The sequence below is a fragment of the Eretmochelys imbricata genome, chromosome 3 (genome assembly GCF_965152235.1).
Source record: "Eretmochelys imbricata isolate rEreImb1 chromosome 3, rEreImb1.hap1, whole genome shotgun sequence".
Taxonomy (NCBI): Eukaryota; Metazoa; Chordata; order Testudines; family Cheloniidae; genus Eretmochelys; species Eretmochelys imbricata.
This window is the reverse complement of record NC_135574.1, coordinates 199,441,593-199,461,167: the sequence shown is the minus strand read 5'-3', so window position 1 is coordinate 199,461,167 and position 19,575 is coordinate 199,441,593. Positions and strand designations below refer to the sequence as shown.

Here is a 19,575-nt window from a genome sequence, read left to right as displayed (position 1 = left end):
TGTGATTTGTAAAGTACCCATGTAAACAAGTGGTTTTTTTTAATCATAACATGAATTAATTTCAGAATAGTTTCTTCATTTTCAAACTGCACCTTGGGATACAGAGATACAAATACACACACTAAAATATAAAGCAAGGTGAAAAGTCTCCCTTTACTTAAAGTAAAGTTTCTGACAAATAAATAAAAGGAAATTGCCAGCAAGTTATAAATATCTGGTCAAAATTAGGCAGCAACTTTTAGTTGACCTAAATATCACAAACAAAAACCTTATCTACAATTTGAAGCAACTTTGCCATTTTTCTGTTTCCAGAAAATCTCCTGAAAAGATCATGAACACTTCAGTTCCACTATAATAACTTGACAAACTAACACCAAAATTAAATATTACCTCTTTAGAACCTCAAGTTGAATACCCTCATCACAACTATTATTTGACTTCCAGAGCTTGTCTCTACCACCACAATCTAGTTCTCCAATTTTTCTTGACTTTGCCTCACCTTGATTTAGGGACTGAGCCCTTTTTGCACTGCAATAAATGGCATCAGACAGTGTAATATTTTCAATTATGACTAGTCAAGTGACATTTAGAATATTTAGGATTTCTATTTTTAAACAATAAACCAGCCAACCTGACTATACCTTGATAACATAGATTTAAGCATAATAAGAGTTTAAGAAATAGGATTAAAGCAGTGAACTGCATTCAGTGCTGCTTTCTTATAATCAGAGTTAGCTTCAGGCCTGGTATCAGGCACATTATAAAATGTATCAGTTTTCCACTGCCCTCTTTATTCTAGTGGTAGCTAGAGGGGAGATGATACTCAGACCTCAGTGGTTCAAGAGCCAAACTAGTGATCAACATTACCCAAAAGAGCCACAGTACTGTGAATTCATTGTTTCATTTACTATTTTTATATATATATTATTCTCATAGCAAAATGACTGACCAAGTATTCGACAATTGGTTAACAACATAGGAAAAGCATCCTGACTGGTTAATAATTAAATCAGAGTGTTTTAATATCATGTGCTGCAAAGAGCTGCAGGAGACATATTAAAGAGCAACTTTCAGCTCCTGAGTCTCAGTTGGAGTATCACTGTGCTAGAGGCTCACACACCTATATATTGTTTGTGTATGAAGGTTTAACATGGTATGTCTAGACTGAAATAAAAAAAAGTAATGAGTTGCAATTAAGAAGTTTTCCAGTAAGTCACTGCCCCGATCACATCACCCAGGAGCAAGGTACTTGCACACTTAAGAGACACATGACCTATGCTCAACCGCTTAGGAACTTAAACAGTCCTTATATTTCTGAATGCTGTAAGATTAGACTACAGTGAAGCCCGACATATTACATATCTCAAAAGTCTCACTGTAATCCATGGTATCTCCTGGACTCTAGGTTTATCTAGAATTGATTAGTTGGTGAAAATCTGATGCCCAAATTTTGGATGACGTTTGTTTTCTTACTTTATTTTATTCAAGTTTTGTACTTATATTTTTCATCCATACACACAACAAAATAGTCAAAAATATGTGACACACAATGACTGAATAGGATCCACAATTGTAATCATTATGTTAAGGGGGAAGAAAAACATATAACAATCAGTGTTTGCCTTTTCTATTTATTGTCTTCAATGAAATCCATATTTCTTTTTCAGAAAAAAAATTATTATTTAATTCACAAACCAGAATCTGTCCACATACAGGATTTTTAATCAAAAAATAAAATGGATCTTAATTTCCACTACATAAAAAAGGGGGCATGGGAAGAAGCATTTTATAGCCTCTGTGATAATTAAACCACTAATTCCTAACAAATTCACTCTTTACTACAGTTAGTGATTCAACCTAGAAAATTCCTCCCTCTAAACTATCTGTTCCCTGGCTTTTAACATTCAATGACTTCCCAACCAAGGAATATATTTTCCTTTCCTGTATGTATTTTGCTGCGACTTAATTTATCATTCACTAAATACATTACAACATATTACTTAATCTCTGTCTACAGCTTCAAGACCACCAAGTAGCTCCAAGAGGAATTGCAAAATTTCAATTATATTTCAATGGATTGTTTTTCTTTTCAAACAGAAACGATAAACATGTACGGTTAGGCAGTTTTCTGATGAATTGTATACTTACTAATAAACTTGTTTTGCATAGTCTCTAGCAGAGCCTGGTGGGCATCTTCTGTTTGCAAAGCACGTGAACATTCTCTGGCCAGTATGGTCCTTACAAGGTGCTCTCCACAACCTATACAAATACCACCACCAAGAATGATTAGAATATAGTTACTACTCACAGGTACTGATAGTTCTTTTATAACCACACAGTAAAGAGCTGTATTCGATAGATGATTTCACTATTCTATTAAAGGTTCTGACATTGGTTCCCCTGCAAGTCCAAATATCAGCAATCCAACCTGACAGTATAATTCACTTTAATGGTAAATTCACTTCACTCCATGGTAAAGACACACAGAGAAAAGAGGCAGGGATTAAATACACAGAAAGCAAACAGGTAAGGAAAAGTGTTAAGAAGAAAAGGGAAAGTATCATGCTGTATGACCAATGATCTCCCTCCAGATTCTGCAACCGTAACTCACATGAGTCATCTACACACAAGTAATCATAGTGGTCACTCAAATGAATAATCGTATAATCTACCCCTTAGATTAGAAGTTTGTAAAGCACAGATCTACTTTTCACAGATAATCTTATGGTCATTACATAAATGATATAATATTGCTAAATATAATAATCTGAGTGCAGGTTTTAGAGTCAAAAACTTCCAAGTTTAATCCCATCTTTACCACCACCTCCTAGTATGATTTAGCCTTTCTGCCTCAGTTTTCCAATCACAACATAGGAATAAGGGAAGTTTACTTGTAATTAGGTTTTGAAGGCACATCTGCTCTTGGGTTTTATGTTTCTTGCTAAGAACTCCACTAGCTCACAAAACTTTGTCTAAAGAAACTAAGTTTTTCATGCAGACCTTTAGTCATTGCCTCAATGTTTTAACATAGTGTTCTGCAATTTACTGACAAGCCGGAAGAAAAGTTAATTAACCTATGCTTCTGGTGTATATGCTAGTCTTTTCATCTATGTTTTTTCTGCTATGGTATGCTATAAGTCTACAATGATCCTTTAGCATATACAGTTCAGTTCAAGTTGTATGCTGCATGTTTATTACAACTATGTTTTCTTGGACGGGAGACTGAATTTGTGATATTTTGGGGGCATAAGATGTCTAAGGGCATATCTTCTTCTGTCTTCCACAAGCTGGCAGGTTTTATTCCACTAGTCAGTGGGAGGATCAATCAGATAGCAAGGGCCTAAATAGGCCCCAATTATATCTGTCTAGGGAAGCTGAAGTGGGCTATCAACTGTGCTCCAGTTAGCAAAAAAAGAGGAAATAGGCCTCCTACAGAGCTAGCATATCAGCCCACCTGAACAGCTGAGAGATGACAATCATTTAAAATCATTTAATTTAGGTCACTGGTTACTGGCCTTGGTTGTTAAGAAATCCCATTATCAATCCTCTGATTCTACTTCTGTTTGGTTTGGAAGCATCACATGTATACTTCAAGAACAAAGATTGTTACCATTAGGGTTTCAATTTTGAGGCATTTAATTTTTTTTCAGGCACAACAAGGTCCAATGTTTAGTACTGAAAATCTGTTTTTAAAATCTGTATTATTTTCCATGAAAATCAAATATTTCCATCTAAACCACCTCCCTACAAGCACACAGTGGCCATTCTACTCCACAAACAATTTTCAAAAAATGCAACAACTGTAGCCACACCGGAAGAAAAACAAGAAGCACTAAATGTGGTTTAGTTTGGGCACAATTTCGTTCGCTTAAAATATCAGGGAATACCCGTTCCAGTCCAATTTATCCAATAACCATATCCCTTCCATAACTAGTACTTGCACTGGACATCTACCCCATTTTTGTAGTTACGAAGTTGAGACATCTTAACCTAAGTTCCTGACTACTCCCTGAGCCACTGTGGGGAAGACGACAAATCCACTCTGCCGTTCCTTTCCAGCCCCCAAGGAAAAAGTTGATTAGCATAAATGCCCACAGTAGATCATGAAGAAACCCAGTTCTACTGATTCCCTGGGTAGGAGGGTGGGTGTTGCCAGTGAGATCCTCTGGAAGGGCAATCCCTTTTTGCCCAATCCAGTCACTTATTGTTTCTCCCTGCCCTGTCCAGGTATACTTCCCCCTTCCTCCTCTCTGCCACCAATTGCAGAGGGATCCCTCCATTTTCTTCCAGCCAGCAGGACAAAGGACCCACTGCATACAGTTCCAGTGAGGACACCGTTCACTGCCAGAGTACGGCAATCTTACTTTGGCTTCCTGGTATTCCTATGTTTTTTATTAAGTCATTAAAACAATCCCATTAACCTAAAAATCAAGGAAATCTACTGTACAGATCTTTGGAAAAAAGAGTGTACTATGTATTTCCTCAGACTGCTGGAGCTAAACATGTTATACCTAAATTTATCTATTTACTTGAGGTCACACACTGAAACGTATGACAATCTCGAAATTGTGATTTTTAAAACAGGTGCTTAGCATGTATGGTTCAAGCATCTGCAAATAAACTACAGCTAATATTTTGTCATTAAAAATATGAGGGTATTGTTTCTTACTTTCTATATGCAATAAAATGCAATTTTATCTGTTGATTCATTTTGGAAAGCAGCTCTAAAAGTTTTTCTTCTCTACTATCACAACCTTAGATTTTGCATCGTGAGTGCAAAACTAATGACAGCAATTGGACTGACAAGCTTACTTTTTTATAAACTAGTCAAAATGCACAATTTCTGTGGTTCTTCCCACAAATTCCAAGGCCTCTAAAGCTTGGCGGCTACAAAGCCCATATGTGATTTCAACGCAAAAGGCTTCTACTCTGCTGCTTCAGAGCTAAAAACTCTGGCTTTAGCAAGATGCTCTTCCCTCATTGGCACAGAGAAATAAGTCTATCACCTCATAAGCTCAAATAAGATAACCTACATTCATGGTGTTTTACAAACTGAGAAAACAGATTCATTGAAATAAATGGGTGCGGTAATAGTAAGGGCTACTGAAACAGATAACTCAAATCCCGGCTGAATTAACCTTTTGTGGGCCCCGCCTCCCCGCTCTGCCCTGAGGCCCCATCCCCATTCAGCCTCTTTCCCCTGAAGCCACACCTGCTGCTCACTCGGGTGGGGGTGGGGCGAGGGAGAGAGGCATGATTAGGGGGTGAGGCGGGGATGGGGCAGAGAGGAGCAAGCGTTGGGCAGGGCTTTGAGGGGAAGAGGCCAAGTGGGGGCAGGGCATGGGCACCACGGCCCTTTCTTAGTGTGGGGCCCGGCGCCATTGTAAACCCGGTACTGACTCAAATCACCAGTCGAATGAATTAACTGTTGATAGTGCTTCAGGATTTCTTTTTTAAATAAGGGCATGAACATTCTTATTATTCTACAATATTAAAATATTGCACTTACTACAAGTTACCATCGTTGCTTTGACTCTTCAAAAGGTAGCATAAATTAATGGACTGAGCACCAGGCTTGGAGCCAGAAACTCTTGAGTTTTATTCCCAGCACTGCTATTAACTTGATCTGATCATGGGTAAATCATTTTTAGAGTCCGATCCAAAATGTGCTGAAGTAAATGGAAAGACTCCCACTGACTTCACAGGTCCTGACCTCTGTGCTTCAGTGCCCCCATCATCTCTGCTGGAGGGTAATTAGTACATCATATTTTCTAAGCACGTAGAAAGAATAATCCCAAGTATTTTCCCTATATTTGTATGACGCTCATAATACCCATTGAGACCAAAGGCTAATATGCCAGAAAAACAAACAGCTCAAACATGGTTCAGATGGGGAAGAGAAATAACTGAAGGCACTCTCCCAAACTCAGCCTACAACCTGAGCTCTGCAATGCTAAAGTAAGATGCAACAAAATATATTGTGCAGATTTTCATGTGATCAGTGAAAACGTTAAATGCTCATATTTAATGGTTAGGCTTCAGAATTTCAGACTCAGTAACTGTTTCAGCCTGACTGCAGACTCTGGCAGACACCAGTGCACTGGTTTATATTTTGTTCACATTTTTAGTGTGTGATTCTACTCCGAAAAGAGACTGAAAATGGAGCATTCTTACTCAACATATCGGCTCCCTGGGAGTAAATCAGCACAATCCTATTTTTGCATACAACACTGAATACACAAATTAGCCCCAAAGATACAGAGATAAGAATAGCGTCCAGTTCACTCTAGCCTGTACATTCAAAAGATAGGCTGCAGTAATTTAAAGAGACTTAGAGTGTTTTTAGACTTTAAAAATTTAAACATTTAAAACAGATCAATACAAAATCAGTGGTCTTCTGGTCTTTCCTCTATTACTCTACTGTGTGGGGCACTGTGGAAGTAACTTATAGCAAAAGTTAGCCTGGAAATAAGGACAGTAACTCCATTATAGTGCTCCAAGTCCTGGCAGCTCAGAAAGTACACATGTAGTGCGAGCCTTCCAGCATGTTTCCTTTAAGTGAGCCATACAGCCCCTACTCGTAGCTTCTTATTAAGCCAAACAGACAAACTTCAGCTATATTAATGCAGATTTTAAAGAACTCATTAGGCACTACCAGCAAAACATGGAAAAGAAATTTAATATGGGAGAAACTCCACTGAGAGATATTTCAGATAATTTGATAGAGGTGTTTCCAACAAGTCTTTAAACAAACTAAAGATTTGTTAACTGAATTTAATTAATTTAACTGAAATTTAAATGAAAGTAACGAGATTGCTTGAATGTGGAATCATATAGGCCAGGTCTACACTAGAATTTTTTTTTCTCCTGCTGATAATAGCTCATCTTAATTAAGTAGCCTCTTACAGTTTGTATGGCAACTTCCACCTTCTCTGCATGTATGTGTGTATATCTTCTTACTAGATGTTCCAGTCTATGCATCCGATGAAGTGGGCTGTAGCCCACGAAAGCTTATGCTCTAATAAATTTGTTAGTCTCGAAGGTGCCACAAGCACTCCTGTTCTTTTTAAAAACATAGGTTACATAGTACAAGGAGGCAACCCTTGAGAGCACAAACGGAGGAAAGGGGGAAATACTTCCATGGATCCTGTCGACTTCTTAATCAACAAGAAAATCCCCTTTAAAATGTAAGGTTCCCAGAAAACAGAAAAGGCGCAAGCAGCATCCCTCACTATGATAATACAATATGAACTGATATACTCTGCTGCAAGCAGTTATTCGTGAGACCATTCTAACATTGCCATGTTACTTCCTATGCCAGAAAACCCCTGCCCAAAATGGAACTGAGATATTCTCCCCTATGTATGCAAGATACAGTACAGTATAAAAAGACATGGAAAATCCATGGGGGTGCTACAGAATGCATTTTGTCCACAGGCCACAGTTTGGGTACCCATATTTAGTAACAGTAGAAAAAGGGGAAATGAAACAAGATTTTGAACAGTTTCTCCTGTACCATGTTCTTAAAATAGAAGAAATCCTAAAATTTCTGTTAAAACATGAGTAATAATTTCTAATCCTTCACTGAAATTTCTTCCTCAACAACTTCCTTTCTTATTCTTCATAGATGTTTGTTTTCTTCATTCTCTAAACAAACTCTGGCTCTATTCTTATCTGGTGACAAATGCAATCAATCCTAATTAAGGAAGACTAAGCCACAACTATTTGTTTATGTGTGACCAGTAGTTTGAATAATTATTTGAAATCAAATTAGAGAATTTTACTAATGAACATTTTATCATTGCAAGAGGTAGTGCTTTTACAACAAACTATAAAAAAAAACCCAAAACCAGATGCTGCAGTAAAATGAGTGATGGAGGAATATCTTTACTCCTTTTCTTAGGCAAAACAGTCTGCAGCTTTTAAAAAAAAAAAACACACATTTTATGCTATATGATGCAAAAAAGTAAAAATCTGAGATTGAGTAAAGTAATTAGAAAATTCACCAAGACAAGCCCATGTGTCTCCAACTTTTTGAGTGCAAGCAGATGTTTACTAATTCAAGATTTTGATGCAACTCCTAAAACCGGCCTCAAAATGAGATTAACCATCTTTAAACAAGATGTATAAGACAGTCATTCTCAAGGGGAAAAATTTTCTTAAAGACCTCCGGCACATCAAGTTTGTTACAAAAGGCTGAGAAAAATAGAAAACTGAAAGTGCGTTATAGGACATCTGCAGCCCACTGACATTCCTGGGAAATCTGAATTTGGAGAGATAGAGGATCAACTACAAGGAAAACTAACTTTCAATACTACTACCATACCACACATCCCCAAGGATTAACAGTGATTTTTTTTTTTTTTAGCATTCATGTCAACCTATTAATAAAGTAGTAAACTTACAGAGTGTTGCTAGATGTGCATTTGGAAATCTTTCAACACATCACATGCTAGCAGTCTGTAGGGACAGATAAGTAATGAGAAGAATATTTTCCCAATTTTAAAAGGAAACATTTGTTACTTCAGTTTTCAATACAGCTACATCTATTTTTCAACAGGAGAATTTATTATACAATACATCACCTACTCTTTGACAGGGCAAAGGTTGCGGAAAGGATTTACTATATTACTTTGGGGATGGATTACTTAGAATTTTGAGGGCTTGAGAAAGTAACAAAATGGGGAAGCTGATAAGTATTAGATCATGTATTATTGCAGGCTTTGCACTGTCTCCTTCTCTACCCAAACCTGGAAACTATTATGTACAACAGACTAATGCAGGAGCTACAGATGAAATAAGTGATGTGGTGGAGAATCTTCTAATCTTTTCTAGATCTTACAGTATAAATGTTTTGGGTTCAAATTTGTGTTTCGCTCACCTGTAATCTAGCCATCAAAATCAGCTCATTTCTGTGGAAGTTAAGTTTATGTATATTGCAATGACTCAAACATACGTCAGCAGGTTTCCAAAATAAATAAGTAATCTTAATGTGAAACTGATAATCAGTTTCTGATAAAAAGATAAGTCTCGTTCGTGTGCTCCACTGTTTCACATTACAATAATTTTTAGGTTTATGTATTATCACAGACAAATGTAACTGTTTCTGGCACCTGGAAACTTCAGGAAACTGAAGTTTACTTTAGTTCATCATCATAATGGAAAGGTAATTAAAATAGTGACAGGCCAGTTTACACTAGGATCATTTTAAACCTACCAACCATTGATTACTCAATTTTGCAATTTAGCAAGGATGTAAAAAGTGTGCAACTGAAAAACTGACAATGGAGTTTGTTAGAGCGGGACTTTGCTAAATCTGCATCAGAAATGGGAGGCCCAATGGAGTTTAGTTTGTGGAGTAGAGCATGCTGTGAAGGGTCAGGGAAGCACCAGCATCATTACCCAACTATACGTATTCATGCTCTGTTTCCGGCTATTACTAAGTGCCAAGGGTAAGGCAAAAGAGCACTGTGTCCTCCCACTGGCATTCCAGAAGCCTGACATTACCCACAATGGTCCCAGCTTAGCACAGCACCATAATCTGACCTGTCCCTATGATTTTTGGTGTTTTTCTTAGTTCACAGTCAAACACTAGTTAAGAAGTAAATTGTGGACTATAGTTCATAGCACAGCACAACCCTCACATCTCTTTGGGGAGGGGGAATCCGAGGATAGTGAAAAGCTCTCACTGCAAAATTCAGCGGCTCTCACGTTAAAGTTCAAACAGCTTATCGTACCCTTTACCGAGAAAAACCTGGGTCACAGTATAATTCATTCATTTTCCAAACACTACTAAACCTGTGTTGTATTAATCTGTTTTCACATGCTAACTGAATTCCCTCCCCCAATCTTTCACCCACAAACTTCTCGGTATTTCCCGAAGTTGCAGCAAATATGGACAGCCCAAGACTTGTCATGTTCCCCTGAGAGTCACTGTTAGGAGAGTAAGCATTGCCTCTGCAGGGACAACAGCTCACGAGATGAACCTTCTACTGGGCCTGATTAATGAAATTCAGAGGACAGACTCCGACTAGGATTTTGATACAAGTTTAGGACACTTTTTAAGTTAGAAATTTGCTGAAGATGAGAAGTGTTTAGTTTCTCTCTACATCCATTCACTTTCCTGCCTGGAGAGATCCCTTCCTTCAACCACATCCAGTCCCCAAACTAAAGTCTCATGATCTAGCCAACATGCACTTATATTTTGCTGCTTTCTTAGCTTTCCTCATTGCAACCTTGTATTTCCTGATTTGGAGAACTGAGACAACTCTAGGATAGATATTTACGGTTAGGACCACTCTAGGCGAGGTCCCCCATGGTTACAGACCTCGAGGACTCACCACAGCTATCCAGCTGGGAGGACTAACAGAGATGTTGCCTAGAGCATAACCCTCTTATTCACATATGGCGACACTGGGTAGTGATCTAGACATTTCTGCCTCTCCCTATTGTTAACTGTTATGATTTTTATCATGAGTCTTGCAATGAGATTTTTTCTTAAAGCTCTAGCTCCTGGACTCATGTAATTAGGAGAGAATCTCTGCTTTCCTTTAAAAAAATAAATTTCTAGTCCTTGTTGTTGTGGAGAAAAGCTTGAAAACATGAACACCTAAAGGCTCCCACAGATACTGAGCAGGAATTAGGGCCAGTGACAATGAGTGAACAAGGCAGAAGTTCATGTGGCAGGAGAGTGGTTATAAGAAATTAAGCTGCAAGAGCATCCACTAGTCCACAGTACCTTTGTTTTGCTCTAAAACCTCTAAATAAACAAGACCGATAGGTTTGAGGAGAATGAATGACTTTTAAAGTTTGTCCAAACCCACTTAATAAAGCTATGAGTCATACTCAAATCTGAGAACTTTCTAATCCCCTTCTGAAAAGTCTCTTATGCTTGAAGATCATTTGGAAAGCATCAAAGGTGATTGTGTGACACAGGAAGTGCCATGGACTATCCCATAGTATTATTTTTAAAAGGGAGTTTCCCCGAGAGTTAATAGCTACCTATACAAAGTCAGATAGAAGTTCTGATTTTTGTCAATATTTTTAATATTTAAAAGTCCTGAGAAAGCGAAACACCTTTCCCTCCTTTTTGGAGAACACTGAAATTCTCTCTAGATTCTTAAATAGACCCCATCCAGATGTCCCTGCAAACCTATGACCTCATTAAGTTGTTTTTCTTATTCGCTCCTCCTGGTGTAGTCAGCTTGCATTTGTGTATCAAGATATAAAGTACAAATAATCCGTTCAAACCCTTTAAAGATTTGAATTAAGAAAGCCTGAGTCATTTCTGGAAGCTTTGGTATATATCTGCTATTATATTTAGGTCTTGGAAAACTTGCAATATTAGGATATTCTTCTTCATTGTTAGTGGCTGCAGATGTCAATGTTTACTGTTAAGCTGAAAGTCCATAAGGTTTCTTATTTAAGATTCAGGTGTAGCAAGATTCTATTGATGTAATTCCTGTGGACTAACATGGCTTTGTGTTAGGCGATATTGTACTCATTCTAATGGTCAGACATGGGACTTTTATAGTAAAAATAAGATACGTAACTTGGCTTTTTGATTTTTGCTATGTACATGACCCTATCTTGTTGAATACACATAGTATATTGTACAGCTTGATTTTCACATCTAAAACATTGCACGCACTGTGACCATTAATGTAGACTTCTCTTTCCCCCATCTCCCAAAGACACTTCTGTTAGAATAATCTCTCCTAGACAGACTTAGCACAGATCCCATAAGAACTGCAATGGCAGTCATGTGGGAGACCTATGCAAGTACTGTTCTTTATGGCAGGGAAGTTAACTAAGCAGCCTTGCAATACCACAAACCTGTGACACTAGTTTTCTGTTACCAATAAAACATACATTCCACATATGTTTAAGCCTTTCTTGGGGTTTATTTTTTTCCAGCTAAACATGGATTTTCCTGTTTCCCTTTTCATTAGTATTCCATCTTTTAAACATTCTGCTACAGACACAAATGGAAATTAATTAAGAAAGATTTTCAAAAGTTTACAATAATGGCAAATACTAGAATTGATTGAGACAATACTGAAGACAATAAATATAACACAGTAATACAATAAAACCAGGCTCTACATACGGAACGCACATGTAGGCTGACGTAACATGACAACCGAATTGTGCGTGCTTCTTTAAATCTTACTTCTAAAGAGAAATTAATATTATTACCTTCAAAATGAAACCTGCTAGTTTTAGCAGTAAATGGCCATGATTTACTATTTTGTGTTTCAAGGCCAGCCTAATGTTATGGTATTAAAAGCTGTCATACAAACTATATTTGAATAATTTTATCAATTGGCAGTGAATGAAAAATTAAAATGATAAAGGAAATTATAAAAAAAGATTAAACTATTACATTTAATCATAAAGCACAAATTACTAAGTTCACAAGAACATGCAATTATATTTCCAAAACTCTTTATAATTGGCAATACTCTTCAGTGATTTATATGCATGCAACGTCACTGGATTTCATTAGAATTACACATACAAATAAGGGCAAAACTCCCATTCTGAATCTCTCTTTTTTTTCCCCAGCAAAGAACTTCCCCTATCATTCCTGAAATGGAATATACACATGTACTCCAGACATCAGGACCTCTATCAGCAAGAGGAAAATATTGCCCTTTTAAAAAAAAAAAAAAGCACACAATGAGAAAAAGTTAACACAATCCTCAAACCTCTCTGGGAAGAGCAGTGAAAGTGGCAATCACAACACAGATCTTCAGAGAACAGCAGTTACAGATAAGTAATTTCGTCTTCTCTAAAAATACAGTTGTGATCACTGCCAAATCCTGGAAAAACAGCTATCTTCAATGTGATTTGGGCACTTTATTTGCCCAGGATTCTTTGAAAATACCAGCCTACATCGCTAAGAGAAAAGCGTAGAGAGAATTAACTGTCATTGGCAATTAGTTTATATGCCAGGTTAAAATCCCTCAAAGCATATTTTTTTTATTTGAGAGGGCTTAATATCTTCTTATATGTTAAACACAAACTGGCAGATCAGAGCTCTCACTGAACCAACCAGAGGAAACAAACGCTACCCTGAGAAAGTTGGTAGGAGATGGAAAAAGCTATCTATTAGAGTTAGAACTATTAGACATAATCTTGAACCTGATTTATAGACAAAAACTGAAGCAAAGGTGAGAGCCTAGAGAACGTGCACATTGCCTCTTTTTGGCGCAAGTGGCTACCCAAAATTCACGGCTCTGAAATTATTTTGATGATGGATTCAGTTATCTTTGATGCAATCCTGTTACTTGCAAAGAAAGTACAAAGTCTTGTTTCCCTGAATACAGCAGGAAATAAATAGGGGATAGTTTCTCCAATCACAGCTCCAAGCACCTTTCAGCCAGCACTTTGTCCAAAAGCATTCTCTCTTAGCTTTTCACAGGGCTACGCTCCCACTGAATGTTCATGCTGCATATGGAACTTACTTCTCTCTGCTCCTCTTGTGGTTCTCCCCTCCTCTCCCACGCAGACACAAACCTCCAAACAATAATCAGCAAAAACTCTCTTCCCAAACAGTTCTAACTCTTGAGAGATTTGGAGGAGGATAATGAGGTAGATATGCGGATGTTTACAGGGAGAGCCTCCAAGTGTGAAATGCAGCATAGGAGAAAGCACAAAAATGCTTGTTTTAAAATTTAACAAGTGGACAATGGAAGCTGTATCATGGGCCAATCAGAGATGGGACTGCATATCTCAATAGTGTGTGAGAGATGATAGGCAGAGTGAGAACAGGTATGAATAGCCCTGAAAGTGAAAACAAGCAGCTTATAGAATCATAGAAACATAGGGAGAGCTGGAAGGGACCTTGTGAGGTCATTTAGTCCACCTCCTCACCCATGTTGAGGCAGGACTAAGACTATCCTTGACAGAGGTTTGTCTAACCTGTTCTTAAAAACCTCCTATGATGGGAATTCCATGACTTCCCTTGGAAGCCTATTCTAATATTTAACTATCCTTAAAGGTAGAAAGTTTCTCCCAATAGCTAACTTAAATCTGCCTTGCTATAGATTAAAGCAATTACTTCTTGTCCTACCTTCAGTGGACATAGAGAACTGATCATCATCCTCTTTATAATAGGCCTTATCTTATTTGAAGACTCAGGTTCCCCCTCAGTCTTCTTCTCTTAAGACTAAACAAGTCTAGTTTTTTTAACCTTTTCTCATAGGTCAGGTTTTCTAAACCATTTATCTTTTTTGTTGCTCTCCTCTGGACTCTCTCCAATTTGTCCACATCTTTCTTAAAGTGTGGCAGTCAAAACTAGACACAGTACGCCAGCTAAGGCAACACCAGGGCTGAGAAGAACAGGACAATAACCTCTTGTGTCTTACATACTACACTCCAGTTAATATACTCCAGATTGAGATTCTCTTTTTAAATATTTTTGACACTTGCATCACATTATTGCTTCACATTTAATTTGTGATCCACTATAACCCCAGACCCTTTATAATAGTACTAGAGCCTAGCCAGTTATTCTCCATTTTGTATTTGATTTTTCCTTCCTAAATATAGTACTTTGCACTTTTCTTTATTGAATTTCATTTTGTTGATTTCAGACCAATTCTCCAATTTGTCAAGGTAGTCTTGAATTCTAATCCTGGTCTCTAAGTGTATGTCTACACAGCAAAGAAAAATCGGCAGCAGGCTCATGCCAGCCAACGAGGGCTTGTGGGGCTCAAGCTCTGGGGCTATTTCATTGCTGTGTAGACTTCCAGGCTCCAGCCCGAGCCTGGAAGTCTACACAGCAATGAAACAGCCCCACAGCCTGAGCCCCGTGAGCCAGAGTCGGCTGGGATGGGCAAGCTGCGGGTTTTTATTTGCTGTATAGACATAGCCGATAGGGCTTACAAACCACTCCTCCACCCACTCTAGATTGGTGTCATCTACAAATTTTATAAGCATACCCCCCATTTCATTTTCCAAATCATGAATAAAAACATTGAGTAGTACCAGACGCAGGACAGACCTATGCAGAACCACACGAGATAGATCCTTCCAGTATGACTGAAACCACTGATGACTACTTTGAATGCTGTCTTTCAACCAGTTATGTGCCCACTTTACATTAAGTTCATATAGACCACATTTCCTTAGTTTGCTTATGAGAATGTCATATCAGACTATGTCAAAAACCTTCATCAAAATCAAGACATATCCTAACTACTGCCTCCCTCCTATCCACTATGCCAGTAGACCAGTCAAAGAAGGAAATTAGGTTGGTCTTACCTAATTTGTTCTTGACAAATCCATAATGGTTATTACTTATCACCCTATTATCTTCTAGGTGCTTACAAATTGTTTGTTTGACACAGTAAAAAGGGAGTCACTGAAAGGACTCAAAGAGAGGAGTGACATAGTCAAAGTGATGGGCTAGTAAAGTGATCTTTGCAGCAGCATTCTGAATGGCTGAATTGGGCAAGATTGTATTTGTCAAGGTGTGCAAGGAAAAGAATGTTCCAGTAATTTGAGACATGAAATGACAAAAGTCTGGATGAGAGTTAACACTGTGGATGGATAGGAAAGACTGTATCTTAAGCTATGTCTACACTAGAAACTTCAAAGCGCTGCTGTGGGAGCGGGAGTGTGGTCACGTGCTCTCCCAGTGCTCCTGGTAATTCACCTCCACAAGGGGAATAGCTCCCAGCGCTCAGAGCCTGTCCACACTAGCACTTCACAGCGCTCAAACTTGCTGAGCTCAGGGGGGTGATTTTTTTTAGAGCGCTATAAAATGTAAGTGTAGACAAGCTCTTAGAGATGTAATACAGAAAGAATCTGAACCATTTAGTATTCTTACCTTAGAGAAACAGCCCTTAAAATCAACCATAAACTGCAGTTCTGCTATGCTTACCGAAAAAAAAAAAAAAAAAAAAAAGACGCAACCCAAAAGAATTACAGGTCTCTCTTGGAGACAGTTTCCAATAAACCTTTAAATCAGGGTTTTTTAAAAGTTTCTTCAGATAAAATACAAGGGATTTTTTGTGAAGAAGGGTTTCACCAGACTGAACATGCAGATATAGCGTTGGTAGGATGATAACGGTGCAACACTATCACTATCTTAGGAAGGTATTTAAGAGGGACTTGTAGCATCACTTAATCTCTGTAGATTTTAGTATACAAAAGCTGATCAGTCACTAGAGCTTTAGCTCAGCCATTCCAAGTTGAAGTCACTGCCACTTGTAGTATAGTGTCTTTCATATTAGAAACTCTGATCAGCTTGCCATGATTACAGGTCTGCCCCCTTTCAGATCTGGGTGTATTCCCCACACCACTCAGGTGTATGGCCCCTTACTCTTGCCTGTTTCTTCATGGAACCTCATGAGTCTTCTCTACCGAGACCAAGATCCGGGTACATTGTGCCAACCAGTTATCATCCTGCAAGGTTCAACTGGGTTTTAAACATGTATATTTCCTCTCTTCCAGAATCTGTGATACTGACAACAGGCTTCTTAAAACACAGCATTTTTATTTAATAGTCTGAAAAAAGCATTAGAGGAAAAAAGGCACTTTAAAACAACCGCCTACATGCATATTTAGTGTCATCTAATCTTAAGCTTCACCACAAGCAAAGTCATATAGACTTTCCTCCTAAATTACAGGGATGCAACAGGACAAAAACAGCTTACATCAGCCTAGCAAGCCCATCCCCTCCTTCACCCAAGAGTCTCCATCTTTACTCTGTCTGCCCCACCCTTTCCAAACCTGCAGATAGATCTGTACTACAGGTGCTGCAGCTATGCTGCTGTAGCACCATGGTATAGACACTGCTTACCTCGATGGAAGGGATTTCTGCATTGATGTAGTTAACCCAGCCCCATAAACAGCAGTAGCTAGGTCAACAGAAGCATCTTACCCACGTCAATCTCAGAAGCTAAGCTGGCTTACCTACAGTAGAACCTCAGAGTTACGAACACCTTGGGAATGGAGGTTGTTCGTAACTCTGAAATGTTTGTAACGGAGAACAAAATGTTATGGTTATTCTTTCAAAAGTTTATAACTGAACACTGACATAACACAGCTTTGAAACTTGACTATGCAGAAGAAAAATGCTGCTTTTAACCATCTTAATTAAAATGAAACAAGCACAGAAACAGTTTCCTTACCTTGTCAAACCTTTTTTAAATTTTCCCTTCATTTTTTAGTAGTTTACATTTTACACAGCACTGTACTGTATTTGCCTTTTTTTTTTTTTGTCTCCGCTGCTGCCTGATTGTGTACTTCCGGTTCCAAATGAGGTATGTGATTGACCAGTTAGTTCATAACACTGAGTTTCTACTGTACATAGCTAGGTCAATCTAAATTTGAATTGTAGACCTGGGTTTTGGTGCTCCCTAAGGACAGCAGGCTACAAGCCAATAAAGCTACAAGCCAATAAAGCTACTCACTCTGGCACTGTCTCTTGATCATCCCTTAAGCGTAAGCTGTTAGGCAGCTATTAGAAAGGGCCTCCTCCATCTTATCCTACGGGGGACAGATCCCAAGGGTCAAACATCCACTCCTATTTATACTGGATACCATTATAGTGTAGATCTACATCCAGAATTAATCACCAAAGATCACAAACATATTTTTCACATATCCACTTTAATATTCCAAGAAATATAAACTAAAGGATGGAGAGAAACAAATGTATCAAGCTTTCGTGCACTAACAAAATACAAGTGAACCCAAAATTTTCAAAAGGATCATTATTGTGCAGAAGATTAAATATTTGCTCACTCATACATATTACATATTTTAGTACTTTTGTACATGCCAAATTATGTTAGCTATGCACAAAGAACAGACTGGCAGACAAATGAGGAAATTTTGGACAAAGGAGCTACACAGCCAATTACACAATGAAGCCATGAGCCTATACATTACACTGCTTGAAGCCACTGACTATTAGCTGCTTGCCTGTTGTGACTGTTACACCTACACTCTTAAGAAGCCTTGTTAAGGGTTCATCCACTGTTCCTATTAACTTACGGCAACAAATGGAGCCAATGTACTCCAGTGGCATAATGCTGGAGTAGAGCATATACTATGGAATAGCTGGTACCGAGAGGACTGAAATGTTGCACTTGTAGAAATTTCCACTGCTTTGCTGAGAGAACAGGTAGGCCACATAAGCATGGTCACTTGGAAGCAATAAGTGTCTCAGTTTCTTCAGAATAGCTTGCTAAAAGACATTCTCTGTAGTGGGTAAATGATTAGTTATTAGCCCATGTACAACTCTCACATAAAGCATAATTTTTGGTTTTCAAAATTCAGTCACCATCTTTGACTTGCAGTTATTAAATCTGGTATGACTTTAAAGTGTACACAAATTTAAAGTTACTAATTTCCTATGACAAACATTTGATCTGCTGCACCAAACAATAACTGTTACTGTATCTTACTGATCAGTTTATATAAACCATTACTACTTATGCGCATTGCTCCTAATTTAAACTTCATGTTAGAAACTAGGAACTACCCTACAGTCTTTTCTATGCAAAAAAACTTTACTAGTAGAATTCTAATCCTTGAATTAACCACAAGAGTATAAAAAACCCAACACAGCATAAGACGAACAACCCATATTATGTGAGCTCTGTATCTTAGAATAATCTTCTATCGATGGAACCAAGATGGCAAAGCAAAGGAAGGCCTTCTGCAACACAAGGGCCTCTGAACAGCGTGTCAGAAAGAAATTGTTTTTCTACTTCTTTTGATGGGTTATGCTTTCAAGTCAGGAAATTAGAAACAGGTGTGCCAGAGGGCACACACACATCCATGCACCACACTGAAAAACACGCGTTTTCAATTTTCAGACATGAAAGAGACTCCTGCTGAATAGAAGGAGAAATGAAAATCCAGCTGTTTCTGGAAGCCATATGCAGAGGGCTTAGAGAGCTTTGACAAGTTGCCTAACTCTGTCTAGCTGTTGTAAGGTACTGTACCCCAGCAGGGAAGTGTAGGAACTTATTTTAAAGGAAGACTTCAGAACGGCAAATTATACTGTTGTGTGTACACACATGCGCACAGTCCACCCCACCGCAAATGGATGATTATTCTCTTCTCAGAAGTGATTTAGAGACAGACATTTTCTTTTATTATCTTTCATATGCCAGAGACTAAAACCCTTATCTTCATTAATTTAATTTCATTCTTATTTTTAAAAGTTTGAATAGCAATGCCTAGAGAACAAGTTAGATTTTATTAATAACTTTTCAGCACATCAACTATCATCTTTACTTTATTTCCAAAAGTGACAAGTAGTTATGTACAATGGAAATGTACAGTACTTGGCCTTTATTTTTAAAAACTCTGGTTGTTATTACCAGCATTTCTAGATAAAGCTGAAGAACCAATATGCCAATGAAGTTTTAAAAATAGATGTTGTACGAGCAGTACATTAATATAGTTACAAACACAAAAATACATTAAAAGAACATTGCAGTTGCAAAATCTAACGTTCAAGTATTAGGAAATGCCAGATTAATGTTGCTCATGCAACCTCAATTCAATCCCCTTATGTATTATGATACAGTTTTTGTTAACTGTACT

The 19,575-nt window shown here is 37.9% G+C and overlaps 1 protein-coding gene across 10 annotated transcripts in view; it reads right to left on the bottom strand.

Annotated features, from left to right (window-relative positions):
* Nucleotides 1-19,575, bottom strand: part of TASP1 (taspase 1) — a 156,995-nt gene that overhangs the window by 57,222 nt on the left and 80,198 nt on the right. For 9 of the 10 annotated variants that reach the window (XR_013345774.1, XR_013345776.1, XR_013345775.1 and 6 more), the window contains one exon: nucleotides 2,149-2,259. The exons of the other annotated variant lie outside the window; for it this stretch is intronic. Coding sequence is in view for 6 of the 9 variants with exons in the window: in XM_077814073.1 (XP_077670199.1) it covers nucleotides 2,149-2,259 (111 nt within the window). In the remaining 3 variants the exon portion in view is untranslated. The remainder of the gene's footprint in view (nucleotides 1-2,148; nucleotides 2,260-19,575) is intronic. 10 annotated transcript variants of the gene reach the window in all.